The sequence below is a fragment of the Lonchura striata genome, chromosome 5 (assembly GCF_046129695.1).
Source record: "Lonchura striata isolate bLonStr1 chromosome 5, bLonStr1.mat, whole genome shotgun sequence".
Classification (NCBI taxonomy): Eukaryota; Metazoa; Chordata; class Aves; order Passeriformes; family Estrildidae; genus Lonchura; species Lonchura striata.
Window position 1 is genome coordinate 48509746 of NC_134607.1, and position 19254 is coordinate 48528999.

Sequence of the window (19254 nt, forward strand, 5' to 3'; positions counted from 1 at the left end):
TCTCTCCACCTACAAGAACCACATTGCTATCAAATAGTTTTGCAGTATTTTCAATTTTGCCATCTCTGCTAAACAAGAGCTAGCTTTCTAAAATTAGGAGACACCGAAGATTTCTAGTTGAACCAGAAACTTCAGTAACTTTTAAAGTAGTAGTTTTAACCATGCTTGTCTTTAGAATTACAGATTTTTTTATCTCATTTGTAAGAGTTCTAGGCTCAATGATATATGACTTACCACCCTCAGTGTTCATCCCCATAAGCATCACTAGAGTAGCCCCACAGTACTGTAACTCACAAGATCAGAACAACTGAATAGGATTTTAGTCCTACTAAGAACAGGAGGAAAATCAAGCAAGAAAGTCAGAATCGGATATAACACTTGTGTCTGGGAGCAGATTTGATGTTGATTCACCTGGTGAGGTGTGGCTATCTACACTATTTTTTGCTAAATTTAAAAACCAATTTTTTCCATGCTTGTAACATTGCCAGACCTACCATTTTCTATATTGCCAATATAAAATAATTATAAAAGATTATTTCAGTCAAATAGCTCTGCTTCAAGGAAAATACTCAAATCTGCTGTAATTTTAGATCTATTCTTAAACAAATACGGTATGTTTGCATTTTGGACCAAGAACTTTAAATTCACACCGTTTTCAAAAAATGCACGTATTGCCTAAGAAAATGAGAACCACAACCTCTGACAATATTAAAAGGGAACTGAAAAATCAGATTAAGGACTGGAAATAAAACCTTATTCAGCAACGTATTTCCTCATCAAATTTGAGGTCAATGCCATTTTATTCACCATATACACATTATGTATTTACACATTATTCACCATATATACATTATGTATTTACAAGTTTCATTAAATGATAGTAAGAATGGACAAATGAGGGGAAATAGCTGTAACTACAGAAATGTATTTATTCTGCTTAGTACATGGAAGTAAAATATATATTGGTCAATGGCAACTTAAAATTAGTTCTTACAGCTACAACATAAGCTCTACTTTTTAAAAAAGTATTAGTCTTGGACAGAGTAGCATCAAAAGGCAATTAAGTCATCAAACCTGAAATAACACTGCTGTCAAATTCTGTTCAAAATGGGCAAATTCTAAGTCTTCTAATAAAAAGCAAATTGACAGAGCCAGTAGTAAACTGATTAAGCCTTAGCAGCTGTAACTTTCTAAGGTTCCATCTGTTCTGTACATGTGCCACACTGGGCCTTTGCCAGATCCAAGACCTGGGACTCTGTTCTGTATTGTTGGTAACACGACACTCCTGCTGTGCTCTATCAAGAAAGAAGTAGTTCTCACATTAATAAAGACAGTTTGGTAAATAAAAACTGAGATTGCTGGTCAAGAAGAATAGAAAATATGGATTAAAAAAAGAGGCATGGGAATATAGCCAAAGCATTATATAATACCACTAGAGAAACTAAAAATTAAGACTTTTGGAATATCTGCTAAAGAAGTGAAAACAGAGTGAACACTGTAAGAAACAGTCTTACAAACAACTTGGAAAAAAGCATGAAAACTTTTCAGCATGACGGCTCCTAATGAATCTGCAAAGACAACAAATCCAGTTACATGAGGCATACTCAGAGCAGACACTTGCTTTGAAGAAATAATTTTGTTGATGTTCACCATGGAAAAGAATGGTAAGAGTGTCATATCAGAGCACTCCCTCTGGAGAACGGTCTATTTACAGCAGAAACACTGTTAGAATGTGAAAAAAAATTAATAAAAGAAATTTTAAAATGTTACCTACCAGAACAAGGTATCTGTTTATTCCTTGAGCTTTGAAGAAACTATTGATATTACTGAAAAATGTAATAGCTGAACTACTTAAGATTAAATGGAACTTCTCATTTAAAATTGCCCCAGTACCACACAGGGTAACAAACATCATCCTCAAGAAGATTCTTAAACAAACACAGAACTATAGAGGACTAAACTTGATATTTATACAGGATAAAGTGTTGTTAATAAGTCTAGAACAATTAAGGAATAAGTAAGTAAATATGATACAATGTGGAAGAGTCATTAAGGCATTTGTAGAATAGTTGCACTTCACAAATCTAGTACAGCTTTTTTTTAAGTTATAAAAATATGTCCAGGACAGAACTTTGATTGACAGCATACTCCATTTCAAAGGCACTCCCCAAAGCCTACTCAAGAAGTCTTCTCTCAGAATAAAAGAAAATGTCCTGTGAATAAATCACTGGTGAAAAGGCAGGAAATAATGGTGGACCCAATGGTCAGCTTTCACAGTGGACAGAACAACCAGAATAGTGTCACAAGAACCTGTGCAGGCACCTGTGCTTTTCAATGTGTTTGTAGAGGAGAAGTCCATAGATGCTATACAGAACAGAAAAGATACAGATCAACTGTTAAAATATGCAGGACTCTTTTATTGGGAGTGACTGGGAGGTGGAACAGGAGATTAAATTTAATGTACATAAGTATAGTGTACATAAGTGAAACAAAAGGTGAACATGTTTCTAAATTTACACAGGCATTGACCTCTGAACTTGTTATTCTCACTCACAGATAACTCGAAAAATGTTAAGTTAGATTAGGCATACACAACATAAACAGTAAATTCAGTGCTCAGGAGACAGGTATCAGGAATTACTAGGAAAGAAACAGAACAAAACAAATGCCACCATTAAACCACTCTATGACTGCATGTTGTACTGAATGTTTTATGGGTTCTGGTTTTGGGTACCAAACAAAACACAGTCAAACTGGAAAGTAGAGAATGTTATTGAGTAACTCCTGTGTAAGGAACAACCAAGTAAAATAGAATTCTTCAGCCCATAATAGAATTCAGGCAGTTGAGAGGAGCCATCCTCTCTCTGCAGCACTCAGTCACATAAAGAGGAAGCAGTTGATCCCCATGTCTTCTTGCTGAAATCACATGGAAACATGGCAAATGACAGACTCAACTTTAACAAAAGGAGACTGATCTTGACATTCCAGGTAATTAAAATGTAGATGTCTCTGCCCCAGGCTATTAACATTAAAGGCATCCACCAGCAGATGAAAGACTGGGCAAAATTTTAGACCTGAGCAGATCAAAGACTGGGCAAAATTTTAGAAGAAAAGTACATCCATATCCAGCAATTTAGCCATGGCATCTCTAATTATGGATGGTTATAAAACTATCCATGAGCACCATATGCTTGTTTTGTTTGCATGTTTGTTGCCTCTGTTGCCTGTGTTGGAGTCAACAGGCAGAGCTGGATGGCCTCAGTTTGTACAGAAGGGTTTGTACGTGCTGTTAGGTAACAGAAGAAGAAACAAGACTTGTTAAAGAGACTTAGAGCACTCAGGAAAGAGACAGAACATTTGCCACAGGTGGTATAGCATGAAGGAGGGGTGTACTGGGCATAACTGGCAATGTTTTGATATCAAGGGGAGGAGATTGCAGAACTGAGTGTGGTTAGGATTGGAAAGCAATAAAAAGGGAAAAAAGGTTTCACAGAGGCAAGGGCTGTTTACCCTAGGAGTTTGCATGTTGGTTTCAATCCCAGAATCAGTAATTAGAAGTCAATTAACAAAATAAATTAGGAAAATGTGTCCTGATTTAGAGGTCTACCTCCAATAAATTGAATATTCTAAACCTATCAGTATTTTTCACTTGAATCTCCCAGTTTCTCGTCCCCTCACTAAACAGTAAGTTCCATGATGAACATCAAAACAATTACCTTTATTATAACAATTACCTCTACAGAAACAGAAGATTCTGTTGTCAGAACCTTTGTCTCAGTAGTGTTAGGATTGTGGAATGGAACCTCATACTCTGTTTTCAGCAATGTGCCAACTCCTGAACTTTACAGTTTTATTCATGTAGGGAATAATCTACCGTTAAGATATACAAAGAAGAAATTAGTACATCTGAGTAAAATGCCAAAATGAAGTGTTAAGATCTCACCTGGAGTAAATATGAGCAAGTGGTATCTGCACTGGAACTCTCATTTTGTATCGTATTCTGCTGAGTAATCGCATCCTCTTTCTTTCGTTCCTTCTGCCCTGCTTCATCATCTTCATACTCATCAAGGCTCTAAAACAAAAAAAATTTGGTTATCAATTATAGTCTCTGTATGTTGCTTCACATGCTTCCCATATTTCACAAAATTCATCAGTGAATATCTTGAATATTAACTTTATATTTCAGCAAAGTTTAATCAGATGTTTAAATGCTCTTCTTTCCAATTAACACTTTTTCTTCATCACAAAAGTAAGAAGTAACCAAAACAAGATCCAGTTTGACAAGGGTTTAGACAACACTGTGCAAGTTCAGTGCTACTACTGCTGTGAGCAGGAGCTTGGATTATACCTGAAGGTCCTTCCATTGGAATGATTCTATAACCGTGTTTGCCATATGCAATTGTATTACTTTTACACATAAGAGGTTTTCAAGAAATCTAGAAAAGAAAAAAAAAGTTAATTGTACTCTTCACACAATAGCTGGTCTTTTTTGACATAGTGGCACCTGCTGAGGTTGAAGTGTCAGTCTCATTTTAATTTAGGCCCTCTTGGTTTTAATTTTTAATTTTTCTTTGAAAATTTTCCATTGAAAATCCATAATTTTTAAATTACTTGGACAGTCATTAATTACTCACAGTTTACACTTATATATAACATTTTGACTCTTCAAAATAAATGTTTCATACTAGATTTGCTGAAATACTTGCTTTGAGAGTATTACATTTCTAAAGCACTGACTGCTGTCAGGCCAGAGACACTATAAGTAGGCAAGTAAATATAAAATAAATAATCAGTATTACTGCCTCTGTTAAAAGCTCAAAGGCATGTTCAGGCCAGAAATGCAAGGTCTCAACTAGCTTTGGGCTAAGTCAGCTACGTGAGAAGACCAACTTAGAGCAAATAAAGTTAAAAAAAAATATCCAACCATGACAGCTCAAGCTGTTTGCCAGCACTCTACATTAGAACAAGAGATGTGTGAAACCTTGTTACAGAAACACAGGGAAATAACCAGTTTAAGACATCAGAAAAAGCTCCTAGATTAATGTACAGTACCTTGAGAAACAGAAAACAGAACTATCAGAGGACAAAGATGAATGTCAAATTATTTAAGCTGAAATTTCTAGTGCAGAAAAAACAAAGTCAGTATTCTGAGGCTCAGACACTGACAATCTCTGTCATCAGTCTGCACAAAGGACACAAAACTAGTCAAAAGTATATCATCAGACTGCTGAATACAGTATCTTTAAAAATGAAACCAGTGTTATCTGCCAGCTGAAAATAGTATATCAAAATAGTATATCAAAAACTAAGTCCAGCTCCTCCAAAGCAAGCACTATGGTGATACACATGCTAGAAAACTGGCAAACCAGAAAGGGATATGTTTCCGCAAGTGAACCTGAATAAAAGCCATTTAAACTCTCCACAGTAGTGCTCATGACAGCAACACTAATGCAATTTCACTGGTCTACTTCTAACCAACTTTTCAATGTAACTCGTGCAGACCAGCTCCTATCACTAAGAAAGACATACTTAGAAGGTTACTATGGCTAAATCATTAAACATTCAAAAACACTTTCAGTGAGTCTTTTCTAATATTTACAAATATTTAATGTAATTCTTTATGGTCCACTTATAACGAAGCATTTAAAAAACACTGCCATGGTACATTCTAGGAAATAATCTTTAAATCAACATCCTCTACCTTTTATAAACTTAAAAATTTTGGTAACATAAACTTAGGTCCGAATTTATCCCATTATCATATTAATCCATTATAAAGTGACACAAAAAGAAATAATAAGGCTCTATTACAACAAGAAATGGAGTAATCTTTGCCTCTTACAAAGGCAGGCTTGTTCAGAAAGTATGAGGCACACAAGTTATCATGTAAATTTTAGCCAATGTCATGCAGATGAAGAACGATACTGTGTTAGAAAAACAGAAATATTTTCAGATTGGTCTTCCAGTCTCCAAGTTATCATGACAGAAAATGGAAACAACTTTGCATTTGCAAGGGGAAACCTTCTTTAAGGAGAAAAATTAAGCTCAAATATCAATATAGTAGGAAAAAGGTCTTAGTAGCAACTAAGTAGGTAAGTGTACCTTTCTCCACAACGTCTCTCCTTCCAATACATGCTTCTCATAAGATTTCCAAAGACAATGAATGCTCCATAGAAATTTTTTTTTCTGAATACAATTACATCTGTCATGAAGAATGTTCTTCTCTCTTTTAATATAAGATCACCTGCTACTAACTATTCTTTCAGCAATTTTGAACAGGAACAACATCTAGTATGAAAGCTCTAGCCACATAATTTTAAACTAAATATTTTCAGTTGGAATTTGCCAACAACGTCCATTCCCATCCTTTCCTTTCTTCTCAGGAAGGTCCAAGATCAAAGTTTGCAAATCAGCACCATTGAAAGGTATTCAACAACCCCAAATAATCCATACTTCTAAGGTTAAAGGCCTCCTTCCCAAGCATGGAACAGTTGGTTAAACAGTTTATGTAAATGTAATTCAGAGCATATAATTTCTGTTTTAAAGGCTATGGGGACTTGCTCCCCACTCCAGTTCCCTTCAGTGCAGCAATGTCCCACCAGCTGAAGCCAGCAGAAGTTTGAGTTGTTAGAACCACTGAAGCACCAGGTTTTTTTTACTTGTAAGAGATGAGGTGGAAGAATCATGGGCACAGGTTGACAGTCACCATCCATGGCTGGCATGGCACATTTGGCCAGGGTTGCCAATGCCTTCCTGCCCTAAAGCAGATTCATAATCACTGTCAGGGGCTGTGGTTTCCCAAACACAAAGGTTATGTTCCCCTTCCAAGCATGCAGACATACCAATTCACACAATGTTTACAAAATGCAGGCTGAGCACAAACCAACACACTAACAAGTAAATAATTTAAACCTTTTACTCCTTTTAGTAAGTTATTAAGTTTTGCTTCAATAACCATTTGCCTTAAAAATGAAATCTACTTGTTTTGACTCATGATGAAATAAGCTTTCTTATTGAAAATAACCTGCTTATGCACTTCATCTTCAGTTACTGATTGCTAGCATTATTGGCATTTATGTTCTTAGCTAATCTTTAGAGTAATAGAAAGCAATAAAACCACATTTCAGTTTATGGGTGAGGATTGATACATTATTATTGCAAAAATTAAAAATGTTTAAAGTGTTGTTAGACACTTTAAAAACTGGGTTTTCTCAAACTGCCCTGCAGCTGAAACTGCCTCAGCTCACAAAACATTTCAATTAGCTGGATTACTATGTTGTTCATGTTGCAGGCTCTCTCAAATACTGCACTTCACTGTAAAACCTAGTTTCACATCATTGAATAAGACATAAGTACAGCAATTACTTTCTCTGTCAGCACAGCAGAGAAATGGGCTTGTAACCACTGAGGTGTAATTCTGACCCATTATATAATTCTCTGTCCATTCCCTTTCCTCTGCTTTTTTATTTTGCCACTAGGCACATACCATTTCAGATTCTTATTTTCCATTAAAATCATCTGAGTTTTGTATAGCAGATATTCAATGTGACATTCCCACATCTGATCTTAATATAAGGAATCCACAGAAATTTTTTAGGTTTTCTAGGATTTCAGTAGATGTTTGAAGCTGTAGTATAAACATTTTTTTGTAAACCTCTAGTATGGAAAATACAAGCAGAGTAAGATGCTTTCGGAAGAATCAGACTGAGGAAAGAAACTGCCACAAAGATATCTCCACATTCCACCACCACCTCCAGTTTAAGGAGATACCGTATAAAGAACATTTCTAATGATTCACTGGTTTGCCTCCTATAAATATTTATGCACTGCTAAGAACAAGCAAAAGTTGGAGAAGGGCTCTCTTTTCCTTGGAAAGAAGCAATATTCCTATCCTGTGCAGATCATTTTATGAGTATGCACAAGCTGCTCTCACCACAAGAAATCACGCCGAGTCAAAATGTCCCTGTTCCCTTCCTGCACCAACCTGCTTCTGCCTTAGAGCATGTAAGTGAGGGCTTCCCAGCTCACTTCATGAAAGGTCAGTCAGGTTCATTTCAGCAGTTTTAGTAAGCTCAACTGATTTTGCCTGGACCAGATACAATCCCATTCAAACTATTTAGTTTGCAGAACTCCAGGAAGGGTTGTACTACATCAGCTTTTTGAAAATGATGAGCACTTGAGATAATACCATATTTAACCAGTACAGCAAGATGTGCAAGCACATATATTCTCTCAGTAAAATCTTGTGTTCAGCTTCATACTGGGCAATAAAGAGAAATTCTACATCACAAGCACCATCAGTTATCTCGATGGGCTTTCTTAGCTTAACCCTGGTAGTAATGTAGGAGAGGAAACAAATAGAGGCGTCGTCCCGTTTCCCTGAAACAACTACAAACGATTTTAAAAGGCAATTTTAAAAAATCTATTTTACCATAAGAATATTTATCATGCTGAGAAAATGTTCAAAGTGCACTATCACAACATCACCTCAAGGCATTGTAAAACTACAAAGGTTTCTATTAAATGTAAATATTTTCTAAAAGCTTCAACAGTAGAAATACAAGACAAGATATAAGAATTGCTTTTACCTCTGAGAAAAATCTTATCCAGGCAATTAATTACTGCAACATACATTTTGAAATTCAACATTATCTTTCCCTTGGCTGACCAAGGAAAAACTTGGAAAACTGACTGCAAATAAAAGACAACTATCTTACACGTGATTTCTCTATAATCACTCTTCTTACTGCAACACTGAGAACCAAATGCTTCCTTGCTTTACCATGCACTACTTTATCAACTAAATACCATCTTCCTATCTCTTTGCATAGTAGCTTCTGTCAGCAGTTCCCATCAAAACCAAGCAAAAATCCCAAACCTCTATGATTTTAAGATTATGTAACCTTTCCCCTCTGAAACACTAATTTTAATCATACTTGTAACACACTTTTATTACACTGTCCAGACAGAACACAAAATATTTAAGTAAAGCATGCTTAGAGCAATAAAGTCTTTTTATCAGAATGACAGTATAATTGGAAAAATTGCATCTTTCTGCAAGCCTTTCATCTCATTTCAGTTGCTGAAGTGCTTCTCTTTACAAGTTGAAAACCATTCCTATAGAGGTGAAGACAGATAATGTTAGGAACTGTCTAAAACCTACAAGCAGTTTTATCAATTACCCAGCTAAATATTTTATTTCTTTAAGACTTCAATTCTCACATTAAGAGAGTCCAGAAAAGGATACTGAACTCCAGCACCTTATCTGCATGACTTTTGTGCACTTCTAAAAGTCTACATCTGTAACTGGAGCAGTCCAACATCAACCATTAGTATAATCACAAGCATGGATTTTTAACATAGAAGAGTAGTAAAGGCAGGAATCTTTGGTATCTGAGATCAAAAGAGACCCTACACAAGAATGGGTCAGTGCCCAGCAGGTGGGCCAGAGCACAGCTGACTGCAGGCATAGGATTCGCTCATCCTTGACCATGCTGCCAACAAAGAAATGCTAAAAGACAAGCATCACATAGAGATCAGTGAAATGCACATCGTGCTGTATAAAATTCACAGCATTCCTGATTATAAGTCACATTTACATTTTTTTTTAACTCTATCCTTTTCTCAACTATAAGAAGAATTTATAAGTACCTACTTTGTACATTCAATTATATTCCAGAGCAAATACAATTTAAAGTCTCAAAATCCTCTTAGAAATGTTTCGGGTAAGAAACCCAGCATATTTGTCTGTATTAAGAGGAAAATAACACGGTATTTTGAATTCCTTTAAAGCTTTATGTAAAACATCAACTGCATCAACACCAGAATGTCAATTATCCCTCATTATAATAACAAAAAGCAGCAATGTTTGCAGTTTGTTATTCATCAAAACACACTGCTTGGTCACCAGTGTTTTCAAACATACCACAAGAATGAGTTCAAAAGTCAAATGTTTAACTTAAACTAATCACAGAAAAATCCTTTATCACAAGGCTTGTCAAGAATGATTGGTGGTTATGCTTAATTTAACTACTTAGTACATGATAAGAAAGTCACAGAGTAAAATTCCAGGGATACAAGAAAACTTGTCTTGCAAAAGACAAGCTATCTAACATTATTAAAATCTTTCTAGAAAAGAGAGGGACATAATAAAAATTATGGATTGGCAAATATCAGAATTAAGCACTAAACTGTCTAATGCTGAACTCATAGTTAGCATTTTCGAGCCCTTCTGACCGATCAACACCTAAGAACGTAATTATCAAGCAGCAACAATGACTGAGGATCTTTATGCAATGACATTCAACTGCTTACACCTGTTCCATGGGGAAATTATTATACAAACAGAATTATGACTCATCCAGAAGTCGTCCCAAGAAAATGTGAATCAACATCAAATAAAGAATATCAGAAAAAAGTAGCCAAAGCCTCCTAATGCTGTTGGTATGATCTAACTTTCAGAAGTATAGGGTCCTTATGTAGCACATCTGTGTGCCAAGAGTGAAAATAAACATCCTGCTCCCCATTCAAATTTTGCACACTGCTCATTACTTCTATTTTGATAGTCTTTTCCCTCCTCTGCTGATGGTGGATATCTGGTTTAGATTTAATAAAAACTACATCATCTATACAGAAATCACTAGTAGTGTTGAACATATGAATTTAAAAGCTATAGAAATGGTCCTAAAAATCACACACAAAGAGAAGTGGAGTCAGTCACCAAACTACTCGCATTAACTTCCTAATTAATATGCTGAAATGATGCATCCTTTCTGAAACAAATCTGGCCAACCAGCGGTTGAGCAGAAGAAATTCAGTAAAACAAAGTTTGCCTGGTTCAGCCAGGGGTTAAAAAAGAGAGATCTATTAAAATATTTGCACTGTTTACAAAGAAATATGTATCAGTTTGCACCATGCCACATATCTTAGGAAACAACAATCACAGACTGCAAGAGCAGAAAAGAGAACTCTTCCTGGATGCATAGAAAACAAGTGATCATTCACGCTTGATGTTCACCTACACTACTTTTTCTATTAAACTTGATCCTGTATAAGGTAAGATTTTAGGAGATGCTGGTATTAGAGAGCATGTAAACAATGACTGAACAAAAGCCACTCAAGCAACAGATAACAGAGTAAAAATGTCTGTAACCACCACCACTTTGACTTTCACTGCCATGTATTTCTGACAAAACTTAGCAAAAAGAAGCAATGCTCCAAACGAGAGAAAGATTTACTGTAATGTAGCAAAAGACCATATAGATTGAGCACCCTTCTCTTTAAAGCCACAGAAACGGGGAAAGAAAAAAAAAACCTTGGAGAAGATTAGCATGCTACTTTCAAAACATAATTATTCCTTTTAATGGGACCATATAACACAGAAGAATGTTCTCTCCCCCAGTACATCTATGGTGCTTCTGAAGAGAAATAAAGATGAGAACAGTACTTGAAGAATGTTCTAAAAGGAGACCAAACAGGTTAATCAGTGGAACTGTGTTTCTAACTAACCTATCCCCTAAAGCATGCAGTTTGTAGCCATTTATACTGTCTGAATATCAAGTTGCATTTTTGTTTTAATGTTGTGCCTTCATAGGATTCTGCTCTCTTGCCTCATGGGCTAGTTGTCATTTTTCTTATTCTACTCACTGAATATCATTCAATGTTTACATACAGTGGGTGTGGGATTGGTCAAACTAAACAAAGGCAAAAAGGCTGATGAAAACCAACTGAGCACAGGCAAGCCAGGACAACAGACTCAGAACCAATCGCAAAGGGAAAAAGAAAACTTGGGCACAATACTTGAGAGTTGCACTACACTTTTCATTTAGGAATGAGATCTTTTCAAACTACAGAAAAACTGATATAAATATCTATCAGATTTTCTGCTCTTCCAGGTGCTTGAGTCCTAATACAAGTAAGTGTACTAACCAGAGATGGACTCTACATTCAGCTATGGGGCAGAAAGGGAAAAGTAGTACTGAAAAAGCAGTTCAAATAGGATAGGCACTTATCTGGATGAAAAAAAAAAAAAGGTAGAATTCAATTTCCAAGGCAATAAACAAGCCCTCAGTACTGTTGTCAGGAATAGATAGCACTGATCAAAACTGTGCAGGCAGAAAAAGTACATATGTGGTACTGAAGCCTCCATAGGACAGATATAACCAAGTACGATAAAAAAAGTTTGAAGTTGTTGCTCAAGTCAATATTTTAACTACCTCCTGGAAGAACACCTTATACCTACAAATTAATCCTAGTGACAATTCTGTGAAGTTGTTTCCCAACCTAGACTTCCAAAATCACTCTTTAGCTGTGTACTTGTAGGGAAGTCCTCTTTCTTGGGAGCATTGTCTACACTTTTTTAATAAATATATCAATGTCCAAAGACCTTGATGGAAATCCAGTTCAGGTTCTCATAGTAAAATCTCACATGCTAACAGCCTAAGAGTTTTCTGTTACCTTGCTTCTTATGCAAACTGCACTCAGAAATCCCAGCTCTTTTGTACCTGTATCTTTCTGAAGTCACTACTGCTGGTGTGTGTGTGCATGTTGTGCTCCAGACAGTCATTAATACTTAGCAATAGATTCTTTAAGACATGAAAGTTGCACAAGTGTGAGGGGGGCTAACTGAAGTTTGCTATAAGTGAAATATGCAGATTAGTTGCCCCAGTAATTCAAGGACTAGCCAAAACAGGCAGTTACCCTTCCACCTAAGCAGTCAGCACTGTACACAGCCCTGAGCCAGCTCAGCAGGTGTTTGACTCTTCCCATTCAAAAACTCTGTGAGGAACTAAGGGAACTATGGCATTGACTTGGGAGTGAGAAGGAGAAAGCGTGGGAGACAGAAAGAGCTGTGGGAAAGGCTCACAGAAAGAACATGTAGCTGATGCCTGGTGAGAGGGAGCTACTCAAGTAAACAGATATTACAGCAGCAAAAATAAGCAAGCAAGCAAAGGACACATCTGTTTCAACTGGTCTGAGAAGCAAAACTACATAAGGTACTTGTTTTTTGTGGTCTTTCTGTCACTGTCAGAGTGGGCTGCCTAATTTTCCCTGCAACATGCATCCAAAATTTTTGTAGTTTGATTACCAGGTCTACGACAGAGCTGGGCACTCTCCACTTCCAGTAGGTAAAAAAAAACTAGGACCTCAGGGTGGGAACATGCAAACAGACAAGAATTTGCCACTAAAGAGTATTTCATGTGCACACTAAACAGTACCAGAAGTAACTTAGTGCAAAAGTAGCATTTTAATATGATGACCTCAGAACAGAGAACAACATGCATAGACACAAAACCAAATCCATTCAGGTGTGAGGATATCATAGTATAGGATCATAATGGGAGGAATGAGTCACATCACACAGTTGGTTCAAAACAACTTCACTCACTGGAACCTTACACTACTATAACTCATTCCATAAGAGAGCAATGCTATTTCTACAGGAAATCGAACCAGAACAAAGCCTGAATAAATAAGGCATGGAAAATGATGGATAAATAAAAGCTTACATTCGCAAGCACAGCATTTCTACAAAAAAGGCAATTTTCCATTACTATTATTTTAATTGTTGAGTGACTGATAAAGTTATAGAGTTTTTTTAACTATAGAGTTACTTGCATACAATATAGTGCAAGCCTTGGCCAGATCTTCAGCAATCAGTTATTTGTATGTCACCCCATCTAGACATAGACAACAGTTCAATCAAGGAGCCAGAGACCAGACGGCTCAAGCAAATCATTAAGAATGCAGCTTATAAAGCATTTATTATCTTGATTTGTAATATCAACTGCACCATACATTTCTCAGTTTCAAAATAGGAATATTGGGTAAAGTCCTCTTTTCTGAAATTCTCAGAAATCTGCTCATTTCTGGTGACTGGGAAACTTTGCTCTGTGTTCCAGACCCAAGGCACTGGCAAGGATCTCCTTTGCTAAGGCACAGAACAGAACGGCTACACCTCTTCCCCCTCTTCTACTGAATGTAATGAAAGCGTGAGATTAAGGTTAAGACTGATGCAAAAATTAACATGCATCATGTTTGCCATGGGAACTGTTCACATGTGTTGTTTTCTGTAGACCAAACTGTGGTAAACACAAGGTAATTCAAGCTTTACCATTCCTCAGTGAAAGAAACGTAAACAATTACATGCCTACAGCATGTAGGTACCACAGGGTAGAAGCATTCATTCCGTTACCATGGAGCAGCCCTGAGCTATTGCTGTGCCCAGCCCAACAACCTGTCACTCTGACCAAAGAGAACAAGGAGAGGAATTCACATGAGTTGATAACACTGGAAATGGGATTCCATTCAATTTGTCTCATATCACAACTAAATGATAGTTAAAATCAGACTTTTTTCCCTTGATTTAAAGAACCTTAATGACAAAAAACCCCTTTCAAATATAAACTGATATTCCAGTAGGGATCTTCACAATGTTAACAGGAGGACACACACATGCAAAAACAACAAAATAAATCCCCCGCCCAGCTACTGCTAAACTTTTAGTCCAATCCAAACCAGGGGAAAACAAGTAAAGAAGTATCTGAGGAGGAGTCAGGAATGAAGATTCTGCTGTTCACGTTATTAAAACATTTCTCAGACTACAAGCTAAAGCCTGTAATAACGTCGCTTGGAAAACAGAAGGCTGAGTGAGCATCTGAGGGTGAAAAGGAATGTTTTTACAGGCGCAGTTAGTAAATACCACTGGCTCCTGCAGACATTCTTCCTTAAATGGAAATTCACATTGCTTTACCTTAGAAAGAATCTCTTGATACAATAGATGTGATAGGGTAGCTATTAACCTTTTAACACCTGCACTAAACAAAACAAAAATTAGCAGAAGGCTTTATATATACAGTTTTCTCTTCAGTAAGTATTTAAAACTCTTTCCCTTCCCTGTCACATGATTCTTAGCTGTAGATCTGAAAGAGCAAGGAATCCTAAAGTCTCACAAACAATATTAAAATAATGTGGAAACACAAAGTTTCTTTGCATATCTATGACTAACTGTGTGAGGGCACTAGACAATTTAAAGAAAGGAAACTACTCCAGATACAATCAGAACTGAACCTTCACCCTAAAGTTGAGCCAAACTTTATTTCAACACTGAAATAACTCTGCATTGCTTTGATTTTACTTCTACTGCCTGTTTTTTTATTTTCATGTCCCCCTGCAAGAGCTTTGTCCAGCCAAGAAAACAAGACTTCTCCCTCCCCCGAGATTCCTAAGAAATTTAACAACATAATGGGCAAGGGCTGAGGTTCCACAACAGCTAGAATCACCAAGTGTCCATTTAGCTATACTCCAACTCTCTCTTTCCTGCTCCTGCACAAGGGCATTTACCAGTCCTCTGCATCCCCTCTGCTGACACTGGCAAATCATGTCAGGGTAACTTCCTAGTAGGAAGGCACCTCTATGAAAAGGGAATAGCATTTTGTACACCTTGCTCTACCTAACTACAGGATCAAATGGGTGCCAGAGCCACCACAGGCAAGTCAGGTAAAAGCATGTATCTAAAGCAGTCTAGACATGGAAAAGGATAAAATCTCACAAAATTAAAAACTCGGCAATTCAAACCAGAGAAACAGGGGTTCAACAGAAATTCATCTAAAAGCACACACTAACATTTAACATTATTAACTATTTTGGGATATAAATAGTGTCCCTGATAATACTAAACACCATCTGTTTTTAGAGGGAAACAAACTACTGATTCATATTTCAGAGCTACAACACAAGGCCCAGGTGACTTCTTGAAACTGCATGTGGAAACTGTATGTGGAAGAGAACACTTTTCCCCTTGTAACCTGCACAGCTGCTATTACTTTAAGCTGAAAAAGGAGGACAGCTGCAGAGCTGCAGAATTCATCCATCCAACTACTGCTGGATGTGTTTCACCACCATGCTACATCACGGCACAGTGCAGTGTTAACATCCCTTAGGTAAAAAGCCCAACAGGAGTCAAACACTGGATTAACATGCTCCTTTTCGCATGCTCTTCTTGGCTCCACGCGCAGCAAGGCCACTGCAACTCAAAGAAAACTGCAACACAAATATAAATGAGCAGAATGGAGAGACAAGAACAAGCTGGACTTAACCTGCCTTGTCCAACACAAACAGCATGAAGTCAGAAATACCTACAGTCTGGTCAAATAGCCCAGCCTCATCTTCTGTTCATCCTGATGGCTGCACTGCCCATCCTTCTGTCTTGACACATTTACTGGTACAGGAACTGATCCCACTGTAAATTAATTCAATTAATCCCAAAAATGTTAATCTTCAGAACTGCCACTTGCCCTATTATTACGACAGGTGCACAAACACAACTGACAGCACAAGGACCTGGCCTAACTCCATGTGAAATTTCCAAGGAATTACCCCTCTCTTGGCACAATATACAAAAAAACATTAAAATATCTTTACCTTATATACATAGCATACCTCACATTAGCAACTTCACCTGCTAACATATGCAAGTCATTTTAGAAGAAAAATCCATTAAAAACAAGACCACAAAGAATCATAACACAGGAACTGCACTATGCCCTACGCTGCTAGGATTTTACTATTCTCTTATTTCTGCTTTAAGAAAAATTTTCCAAAATTTTTTAACAGGGAGATCCTTTTTATAAGTGTATCTTTGTACACATACATGCTTCTATGCCTTTTTTTAAAACTGTACTTATGGCATAGCTTGTAAAGATAAAAATAAGGTACTGATAATTTAGCTGCAGTAGCTTATGCCTGGAATATAAGTGGGGTCTAGGATTTTTCTGGCTATTTTTATTTCTATAAAATGTAGTACCTTATTAAATGGAATTAGGATAATGAAAGGCTCTGAGTCTCTTCTGTAGCTCCTTTGCTATTTATGGTTTGTGTTTGAAGATTGTTTCTAAATTGTGGAGAGGGAAGCAAGAGACAGGTACATCTATGCATTCTCATACCAAGCACCCACAAAGGCTTTCAGAGTCATTCACCATTGATACAAAATGCTGTGAGAAAGGTTTTCTCCCAAAATCTCAGCTCACATTGTAAACAACCAACTGGGTTAGTGAAAAAAAAAAAAACATGCCTTGCAAATAGGATGAAGACTAATTCACTTGAGCATTTCACTCAGCCTAGTAAGACTTTTGTTGCAAGAACAAGAAGTACATTACAGAAAAAAAAAACAACAACATACAAAAAGCCACGTCCAAAAAAGGGGCATAGAGCAGTTTGCCTAGAAAAGTCATCTTTATCACTGGAGATTTTAAAGTACACATCCATGGAAGATAAGTATCAGGAATAACACAGGTGTAAGAATGCTGTTAGGACAAGATGACAAACTAGACAGTTCTTCAGGACTCCCTGCAGCCTTATTTTCTAGGGGTTTTTAACAGCAAACTCTTTGGAGGAAGAGTTGCAGTGGCAACAGAAATAACAAGTAAGGATAACAAATCGCACCAAGAACACATTTATCCTCACCAACCTTCATGCATACATCCCACAGAAACCACCTGCAGTTGCACAGCAAACTGGGAGAAACAAGCATAAGCAGAAGAGCAATTCTGCTCTCACACATACAGGATTGCAGCACACTGGCTCTTCATCAGAAGACAAAGGTACACATCAGGAATTCTCCCAAGCAAAATACAGTTCAAATCTGAGAAGGTAATGGTAAAAAAAATAAAAAAAAAGAAAAAAAAAAAAGAAAAGAAAAGAAAAAAAAGTTGTTCCACACGTGCTTTTGCTTTGCTTTCAAACACATTCCCACTTATCCCTGCCAAGATAGGATGTTGGGATGTTTCTGGAACATTTCCCCTGAATGAGGACAACTGCTCTTATGTCACTTAGATTACAGGCTCTTTTTTTTTAAGCAAAGAGTATCAGTTCCTAAACTACACTTTTCCCTTCTTATCCAACTGACTGTACCAGAGTATTAACTTCCATTACTATTAATATATCATACCTACTGAAGAAACTAGCTCACATCTACATTCCCTGTTAACTTGATCAAAATTACTACCTTTCTTACAACCTCTGTCTTCCTGCTAACACAAGCTATTTACAAGAGAACTACAACAGACATCTGTGATGGTCTCAACTAAAATACTAGGAAAAAGAGATCTGCTAAATTACACTGCCTGTTCACTAGTCAAGAAAATTAAGTAAAATAGATCTCCCACTAATTTACTTGGAACTGATTGCTATCTAGCTGATCTAGTTTTATGAACCTAGAATTGCTTTTATAATTATAATCATAATTTTATACTCAAATTCTCTAAAAACTTCTCCATTATTCCAAGGTTTCTTAGAATTCAGTATTACCAGCCCAGAGACTACTCTGGACAATTCCTCTGAGAGCAAGTTATCTGGACATGATAATTTTCAAATGTTTATTCTTACTGGAGATGAACCAACTCCCTTGAAAAGCCTTAATGTGAATACTTACACTGGTTTCCATTGGGCAGAAAACAGAAATATTTCTTCAATATGTACTCCTAATGGTAAGCGCTAATCAATGTAGCATAGTACTACCAATCTAACAGAAGGACACATCATGACTTGCATTCTGACTGAATAATTGTTTGAGGGAAAGAATTGCACATTTAAGTCAGATGGGTCCTCCAAATGAAATGTGGCACTTGGCCATGGCCATGCTACCAGACCTTGGAACTGAAAACATTAATTTAAAGTATCCAAACCTACTGTTTGAAACAACCCCCTTATTTCCCACTGTAATGGGCTTAACAGCACTATCAGTAACTCTGCCTTAAGTGATATAGGCACATAAGAGGCACAGAACCCAGTACTAACACCATCACAGCTGATGACTGACCACAACCCCGAGTCTAAAGCACTTGGTCCCTTGAGGCTCTTTCCTGGCAAATAAATGCAGGTTCTACTTAGAGCAGGACAGGTCCAACCCAATCTGCAGTGGCCACAGTTCTCAGTAGGAGATACTGCTGTACACTTCCAGAGGAAAATTGAACACTGCTGGTTGAGAAGTTTATCTGTGTGCAGAGCCAAGTGTTAGAAACACTGAGGATTTATCTGACTCTGCTGGCTTTGATATATAACTTACCTTTAAACTCTTTTAAGAGACAATAACTGTAATTTTTTGTTTTTCTTTTTAATCAATCTAATGGTTTGTTTTATTTATTACACACCAACAGTGTTTTACTTCGTGCTTTTCTTCATATGCTCATCCTCCAGTGAGCAACACTCCTGGCAAAGCTGCCAATGCTGAACTTTTAATTATTCAAGAGCACAGAC

The 19254-nt window shown here is 36.9% G+C and overlaps 1 protein-coding gene across 1 annotated transcript in view; it reads right to left on the bottom strand.

The window, feature by feature from the left end:
* The window catches only part of PAWR (pro-apoptotic WT1 regulator), a 68628-nt gene that overhangs the window by 31266 nt on the left and 18108 nt on the right, over window positions 1-19254 (bottom strand). The window contains exon 2 of the mRNA XM_021528064.2: window positions 3944-4072. Within this exon, the coding sequence (XP_021383739.1) occupies window positions 3944-4072 (129 nt within the window). The remainder of the gene's footprint in view (window positions 1-3943; window positions 4073-19254) is intronic.